The 8,767-nt window shown below is 38.1% G+C and overlaps 1 protein-coding gene and 1 pseudogene across 1 annotated transcript; both read left to right on the top strand.

Moving 5' to 3' along the window:
* Positions 1-760: 760 nt before the first annotated feature.
* Positions 761-2,077, top strand: SLC10A5 (solute carrier family 10 member 5). The gene has a single exon (XM_063079104.1). The coding sequence runs from the start codon at positions 761-763 to the stop codon at positions 2,075-2,077; it is 1,317 nt and encodes a 438-aa protein (XP_062935174.1).
* A 3,055-nt stretch (positions 2,078-5,132) lies between these two features.
* LOC134363559 (rRNA-processing protein FCF1 homolog) lies at positions 5,133-5,692 on the top strand (annotated as a pseudogene).
* The last annotated feature ends 3,075 nt before the right edge of the window (positions 5,693-8,767 follow it).

Here is an 8,767-nt window from a genome sequence, read left to right as displayed (position 1 = left end):
CAAGTTATCTGGTAACCATCCAGGAAATTATTTTCCTATGTAAGCACACCAAAAACAATTTCAGTTTTTGCCTGATGGATACAGTCACTTTTTAGAGTTGTAGGAAAACTCTTACCAGCCTAAGAATGCTGTCAAGGCTAGTTTATGGTCTCTGCAGTTTTCTGAATAATGATAACGTGCATTCCGACTAAGCTCCATGAGAACAGACTGCATCTGGCTTGATCGCTGTGGTGTAACCCCTTCTAGCTCAGTGCTCCCGCAAACATGTTCAGTAAGTATTTATTTGACTTTGACTCAAATGAATAAAATAGTGACACTGACCTCCAGGCTTCTTCAATATCTATTTTATATTTTTTTGTTTCTGACTGCTTTTAGTGTAAATTTTCCTTAGCAAGGAAGAGAACTAAAAAAATATGACACCAAGATTTTAAATTCAGGTAAATAGAAGGCTGTTTTTTAATTAGCAAAAATGAGGAAGTTAGGGGGAAAGAGATTAGGTTTCTGTTGGGATAAATTAAACCTAAGTGTCATGGCAATGGCTTTTAAATTTTCTTAACCACATGTTAAACAGGTTGTGTCACTTATTAGATAGCTACATATTTGTTTGAAAGGTACAACAGTCCCTCCTACTGGACTTTCATCCAGCAAAAACTACAGTTACCTAACTCAAACTCAGACATTCACTGGAACACCTCTCCAAAGAATTTTCTTTGGTTTTTCAAAAACGGTTTTCTGTATATGATTTATTTAAGCTTTCAAAATGATTAGAAAACTTTTTATTGTCCTACTTTTGTTGTTTGTGACTCTGGGAGAAGAAAGAAAATCATTTCTCAGTTTTCTGAATTTAGAAAAGACTGAAATACTTTTTTTCACAAAGACTGAAGAAAGCGTCATTGTAAGGTCAAGTTACAAAGAGAAACAGCCTAACTCCAGCTACCTCTTTGTACAATTAGAAGATCCTAAAATGCTGCAAGTGGTGAATGTCACCAAGACCACACTGGATATTACAAATTTTACCATAAACCTAGTGACAGAAGAAGAAGGAGAGACAAATTTGACCGTTCAACTCTGGGATTTTGAAGGTAAGCAAGAAAGACTCGTTGAAGAAATAAAGAACGTCAAAGTCAAAGTGCTCAAACAAACAAAAGACAGTCTTTTCCAATCATCGATGCCTATTGATAGAAATATCCTAATGCTTATTTTACCAGTGATACTGTTAAATAAGTGTGCATTTGGTTGCAAGATTGAATTACAAGTGTTTCAAACAGTATGGAAGAGACCTTTACCAATAATTCTTGGAGCAGTTACACAGTTTTTTCTAATGCCATTTTGTGGATTTCTTTTGTCTCAGATTTTGGCATTACCTGAGGTACAAGCTTTTGGATTTGTAATGACCTGCTCATGCCCAGGAGGGGGTGGGGGCTATCTCTTTGCTTTGCTGCTGGAAGGAGATATTACTTTGGCCATTTTGATGACTTGCACATCAACATTATTGGCCCTGATAATAATGCCTGTCAATTCTTTTATATATAGTAGGATATTAGGATCATCAGGTGCGTTTCATAATCCTGTTTTTAAAATCGTGTCAACACTCCTTTTCATACTTATACCAATGTCAGTTGGAATAGTCATCAAGCATAGAATGCCTGAAAAAGCAAACTTCTTAGAGAGAATAATTAGACCTCTGAGTTTAATTTTAATGTTTGTAGGGATTTATTTGACTCTTAGAATGGGATTCATGTTTCTGAAAGCAACTAACCTGAAAGTGTTTCTACTGGGTCTTATGGTTCCCACTTTGGGTTTGTTGTTTGGGTACTCCTTTGCTAAAGTTTGTATGCTGCCTCTCCCTATTTGTAAAACTGTTGCTATCGAAAGTGGGATGTTAAATAGTTTCTTAGCCCTTGCTGTTATTCAGCTCTCTTTTCCACAGTCCAAGGCAGTCTCAGCTTCTGTGGCTCCTTTTACAGTAGCCATGTGTTCTGCATGTGAAATGTTACTAATCCTTCTGGTCTACAAAACTAAGAAAAGATGTATCTGTACTATAGAAGATAAAAGAAAAAAATGTTCCCTAGTCTAATAATTAAAGCATTACTGAATTCCTACCCTGGGGAGGCACTGTGGGAGATTCAAAGAATGTCTGAAATGATGTCTACTCTTAAGCCACTGATAATGTAGTTAAAATTCTGACATTGGGTGGAGAATATATATTTATAAAATCATATGTGCTAATGAATGGTACAGAAGGTAAAATACACAGGAGTTTAGTGGAAGGAGACAACTTTTCATTTTCTACAGAAAATTGCCTATAGTATCATTTTATCAGTTTCCTCTCCATTCCCAGTGCTACCACCTTTGTTCTGCCTTGTATTGCCTCTTCCCTAAACCTTTCTAAACTGGCTTTTGGCCTCTCTGTCTACCCTCCAATCACTGTGAGATTAATCTTCCTAAACTCTAACTTTGATCATGTAACTTCCCTGCAACGAAGCCTTTTTGCCTTAATGTCTGTATTCCTTAGTGAAGCATTTATTATAATCTACCATCTCACCTTAATCTAGCTTTCTAGTTTTTTCTCCTTTACACACAGTCTTTGCTCCAATCAAACAGAATGACTTGGTATCTTACAAATATGTCTTTGTTCATGCTAGCCAAACTTTCTTGTCTCACAGCTATTTATATTTCTGTTTTATCCTTTCTATTTTGCTGTAAATCTTTGGGCATGAGAATTATGTTTATTCATTTGGATGCTCCCCGTAATGTCTAGCAAATAAAGTGTTGAAGCACAGACTAGGGCCCAAATGAGTAGTGTGCTTTTTCCTATACCACTTCTGAAATTTCAAAGGAAACTTTTAGTATCTAAGACTAGTCTGCATTTTTCTCCAATAAAAGTATGGGCATCAAGAATAGGAAATATCAGTCTAAATAATTCTGTTTAATTTCCTAGCCTTATGGTTGTAGGCAAATTAGTTAATCTTCCTGCAATCTAGTTTCCACATCTAAAGCTTGAAGATAATGGTGTCAACTCCATTGCTGTCAGATTGTCCTGGGAATTAAATGAAATCATATGTGCTTAGAAGAGTGCCTGTTGCATAGTTAAGTGCTCAGTAATCATTAGCTGCTGTTATTATTTTATCAGAGTTTAAACTTCTGACCCTAACATATCTGCTGCTGTTTTGAAAATATCAATCTGATAATTATGTATGGAACCTGAAACCTTAACATTTTCCTATCGGTGTTATTTACCATTTCTTGCCCATAGTATTAGGGAATTTTTGTTTATTTTGCCAGTTGATATGACAACCAAGGTTCCTTTTTTTCTGATGCCACCAAATCCGGTGTATGAATACAAAGATTTATAAAAGGCCTGGTTTAGTGTGATGGTGGATGGTTATTTGATTTATAAAATAATAATTGCCTATGTGGAATATTTTACTACTGACTTCTTTAAACAGAAATCTCTACTTAGGGGGTTAAAATATAAGTAAATTTGCACAAATTTATTTACATACATTTTAATGAACATATTTTACTAATTGGGAGACCTGAGACCTACCTTTCTAGTTGAACTTTATCATTAACCATGTGATCTCAACAAAACACTTCTCTGTTTCAGTTAGAAAATCTGTAAAACAGCTCAACTATGTAAGTTTGTGATTCTGGACATAGCACCGTGGGCAGAGTGATGGGGTAAAGTGAAGAAGGTTCAGGTTGATGAGAATAACCACACACTGCTGTTGCTTTCCAATTAGGTGTCGGGGCTCAGAAAACAATACCCCAAATTGAAGACCTAAAACGCAGCCTCAAAAGCAAAGTTTTCCTCTTACTTTCTCCAGCCCTCCTGTCTCCCAGCCTCCTGCTCCCCTGAGGCAAGCTACAGAAACTAGAATCATCTTCCCCAAGGCAGGTCGTAGAAACCAGAGCCCCTTTCACCCAATGCCACCCATAAGGACAACAATTACTCTCTAATCTTATCCTTGCCTTTCTGTCTCGGAGCTGGCCATAAAGAAATTCTCTGCCCTACCTTGTCTGATTGTAGGTCATTAGACCTCCATTCCAGAGGGGTCTTGCTCCATACCTGGGAGGAAGGAATGCTGCACAGAGAGGCTAAGAAGAATCTGAACAGCCAGGCCTTGTTGAGTTTCCCCACTCCAGTCTATTAGCATTATATCATACGTTTTGTCTGATCACATTTCTACATGGCTGTCTCGCTTCATAGAACCTAAGCATAAAAATGGACAGTTTTATGAATGGCCAACAGACATATGAAAAAAATGCTCAACATCACTCAGCATTCGGGAAATGCAAATCAAAACCACACTGAGATACCATCTCACCCTAGTTAGGATGGCTAATATCCTAAAGACTGTGAACGATAAATGCTGGTGAGGTTGCAGAGAAAAAGGAACTCTCATACATTGTTGGTGGGACTGCAAAGTGGTGCAGCCTCTATGGAAAATGGTATGGAGGTTCCTCAAACAATTGCAGATAGATCTACCATATGACTCGGCAATCCCACTGCTGGGAATATACCCAGAGGAATATAAATCATCAAGTCAAAGGTATACCTGTTCTCCAGTGTACATCGTAGCACTCTTTACAATAGCTAAGAGTTGGAACCAGCCCAAATGTCCCTCATCAGATGAGTGGATACGGAAAATGTGGTACATCTACACAATGGAATACTACTCTGCTATAAAAAAGAATGAAATACTGCCATTTGCAATGACATGGATGGACCTAGAAAGAATTATATTAAGTGAAACGAGTCAGGCACAGAATGTTCTCACTTATTTGTGGGAGCTAAAAATAAATAAATACACAAAAAAACCGGGGGGAGGGCAGAAGACACAACAATTACAATTCCTTGAAGTTGATACGACAAGCAAACAGAAAGGGCATTGTTGGGAGGGAGGGGGGAGAAGGAGGAGGGAGGGAGGTTTTGGTAATGGGCCACAATAATCAACCACATCTTATATTGACAAAATAAAATAAAATTTGGAAGAAATAAATAAACCTAAAAAAGAAAAAAAAAATGGACAGTTTTTCCTGTATTTTTGGGTCTTCATTCTAAAGACTCCTTTGTCACATAAAACTATAAGTAAATAGATCCCAGAAGAACCAGAGTGTGCGTAAGCATGGGGAAGCAAAAGAAAACAAGGAAGTATGCGACTGAAGTGAATGCTTAGTCTCAGAGATCAGAGGCTTAAAGAAAAGGATAGATTAAAACCGAAAAAGAAAGAAAGACCCCAGGACACTGAAGGAAAGAGAAGTCCCCAACACCCTTCCTGCCTATTCCAATATAATACACAGCTGGGCCTACCTTACCACATCCTGGTTGATACCAACTTTACCGTTTAAGCCAAACTGGACTTAGTGCAGTTGAAGGTGGGCTGTCTGTATGCCAAGTGTATCCCAATGTAATGGCTGAAATTGAGAGATTGGGGCAGAAATATCGAGTGGCTCTCAGGATTGCCAAGAATCCAAGAGTTCAGTGATTACCATGAACACACAAAGGAACCTATGCAGATAACTGCTTAATACAGAGAGTAACTCAGCACAAGTGTTACATTGTGGCCACAGTTGACCCTGACCTTAAAGAATCCAGAAGATGCCTGGAGTTTCTATCATGTACATTTCTAACCATAGGTACAACATTGAGTGAATGCCAGATGGTTATGGAGCCCCTCGGTTCTAATTCATACAGGACAAACTTCCTCTGCCTTCCTTTGACCAACTCTCTGTCTTGCCAGTTTATTAAACATGCTATAGCATGAATTATTCTGTTCACCTATTAGCTCTATTATGACCTGAGTACAGTTAAATACACTCACTTTTTGATGTTTTGAAAGTGAAAAAAACTATAAATAAAAATGTTTATGCCTATTTTTCCTATTAATATGTGTTTGTCAGTTGATTTTTCAGTGAAAGTTCATGGCACAGAAGGAGTTTTTCGTTTGTCCCCTAAAAAGGCAACAACCAAAATATGAGCTTCCTGAGGGCAGGGACTACAGGCTATCACTGAGCTGCAAATTGTTTATGTAACCTTGATCGTATTTTATCAAAGTACACTTAAACAGTTACTTATTAACTAAGAAAGTTTTGGTATATGGAACCTGAAGTTTTTATTAAAAGAAGTTGCCATTTAAAAGAAGTCAGCTCCAGAGACTAGAGTTAGAAAATGCCCACAATTTCTGGGAAAGTAATCTGGTGGTGGTCCCTCTTTATTATGCAAATACAGGGCAATTAGGCACCTATTGTCTATGGGGAGTGATGGCCAGACCACTTTGGCTTGACAAAGGGCATCCTTCCTCAGTCTTCCTCTGTACAGTCAGGTATCTAAGAAGTCTCTGAAGGTTTGCTGAAAAATCAACTGACAAGATTAATAAGGGAAAAAAGGCATAACTTATTTAATCATAGTTTTATGTGACACAAGAGCCTTCAGAGTAAAGACCCAAAGATATGAGGGCACTTCAAAAAGTTCATGGAAATATTCATATTTTAATTCTATTTTGAGAATTCCAATTTTATGCTTAGGTTCTATGAAGCAGAGACAGCCATGTACAAATGTGATCAGACAAAAAAAAGTATGTTAGAATGCTAATAGACTGAGTGGGGAAACTCAACAAGGCCTGGCTGTTCAGATTCTTCTTGGCCTCTCTATGTAGCATTCCTTCCTCCCAGGTATGGGGCAAGACCCCTTCTGGAATGGGGGTCTAATGACCTACAATCAGACAAGGTAAGCCAGAGAATTTCTTTATGGCCAGCTCCAAGACAGAAAAGCAGGGGGGAAGATTAGAGAATAATTAGTGTTTTTATGATAATTAGAATAATTAGTAGTCTTTACTAATAATATAGTCTTTATGGGTCACTTTGGGGAAATGGGGTTCTGGTTTCTATGACCCACCTTAGGGAAGAAGGATTCTAGTTTCTGTAGCTTGCCTCAGGGGAGAATGAGGCTGAAAGACAAGAAGGCAGAAGAAACTCAGAGGAAAACTTTGCTTTTGAGGCTGCTGCTTAGGTGTTCATTTTGCGTTATCCTCTTTTGAGCCCCAACAGAGAGTCAGGTGGCAGGCAAGGATATCAAAGGCCTCTTAGAAGAGACTCATCATTAAGAAAGGATGGAACAGTGATGACCAGGACACCATACCAGGGAAAGATTTTGTCCCGGCACAGTGTGTGACTGAGGTGGGAACCTGTCCTCTCACCCTCAACCCCAGCTGTAACCACCTTGGCACAGCGGATGTTCTTTGGGATTGGAAACAATGGCTGCAGATGTGACTGTAGCTTTAAATACTGCCCCCTTGGAAACACAAGCACAATGTGTCATGTACTGAGGTCTCTGCAACCATCTGAACTACTTTCACAGAGGTCTTTTGGATTTTGTGGGGCCAGTTTGCAACACTGCCACAACCAGATCTGACCACTAGACTTCCCTGTGTACTGGCAGTTTCTTCATTTCACTTTCAGTAAGGTATTTGGAAGCAGAACGGCCTCTTTGGACTGAAAAAAAAAAATGAGTTACCTAAGAACAATTGTGAAGTAGCAGCCGAGGTCTCTTGAAAAAAATTGACCTCTTGCTCATTTGATGTAGCTTGAAATGTTTTTAATATTTGATCTTTTATCTGTCTTATTTCAAATTGCTTACATAATTTTAGCAGCTTTGCCAAGTCACTGGGACAATTCATTTATAAAAGGTTTAAAGATGATTCTTATGACATGTCTGCAAACGCCTGGAAAATTTTATTTGGTTACAAGTCAACACGTGTCGGCGTGTAGCTGGCAAGATTTTTATTTTAAGATGATTGACAATGAAGAATGAAAAAGCTAGTTTCTAAAGGCTTTTTTCAAATCAAGAAAATAAAAGTATCATTTGATAGACAAATAGAAGTATCCCAATCAGAAACCTAAGACATCATTCTTTTGGAGAATAAAGACAAATTCTGGCTGTTTGTGAGGTTTGAGAATTGGATCCACAGTTCACGTCATTCATCTTTAAGACGTGGTTCATTTGTAACACATTGGTGAGAACATCTTGTCTTGATTAAACTAAGGGAAACAATCTCTTCACAAGCAAGAAGCAAAATAACCCACTTTTCTTGTCTTGTTTATGTCTAGGACATCTTATATCTGTGAATGTTTTTTGCATTATGATGATATATTTACCATGTTGCCACACCTTTCAAGAAGAGGAAACATTTTAGGAACTGTAGACTAGCCTTTGTACCTCGTATAATGCAACCTAGCTTCAGTTACCCCATCTGTATGATGAAGCTAATCATGCCTTCCTCGTGGAACTATTGCCACATTTAAGTTATTTTACTTAAATAATGCATATAAATATAATGCATATAAAATATAATGCATATAAAAACCCAATTGCCTGATGCATGGAAAGTGCTCAATAAATAGCATCTAAATGAATTATCGAGAATAGGGGCAGTTAGTTCTGGTTATCGATTAAACAACAACAAAATCCAGTATAGGTTTAGCAAATAAAAGTTACACAAGTGGAGTCATATCTCCAATTCGTTTTGTCAAAATGGTAGTATGGAATAAAGGAGAGAAAAGGAGAAAGAGAAATAAGAAAACATGAACAAATGGAAGACGAAAGAAGGGACGGAAAAATAACGAGGAAAGGAATTTTTTTTTAATTTAGAGAAGAAAGGACAAGCAGGAGAAAGGAAGTTAGCAGAAACAGCGCCAAGAAGGCGGAGAGGCAAGGCAGAAGCCTCCCGGGGGCGCGCCTCCAGCAGTGGGGCGGGGCTCCAGC

This window comes from Cynocephalus volans, chromosome 15 (assembly GCF_027409185.1).
Source record: "Cynocephalus volans isolate mCynVol1 chromosome 15, mCynVol1.pri, whole genome shotgun sequence".
Lineage (NCBI taxonomy): Eukaryota > Metazoa > Chordata > Mammalia > Dermoptera > Cynocephalidae > Cynocephalus > Cynocephalus volans.
This window is presented reverse-complemented; position numbering and strand designations above follow the sequence as displayed.

Coding starts and splice junctions, on each gene's coding strand:
- SLC10A5 (XM_063079104.1), top strand. CDS start 761: ATGATTAGAAAACTTTTTATTGTCCTACTTTTGTTGTTTGTGACTCTG.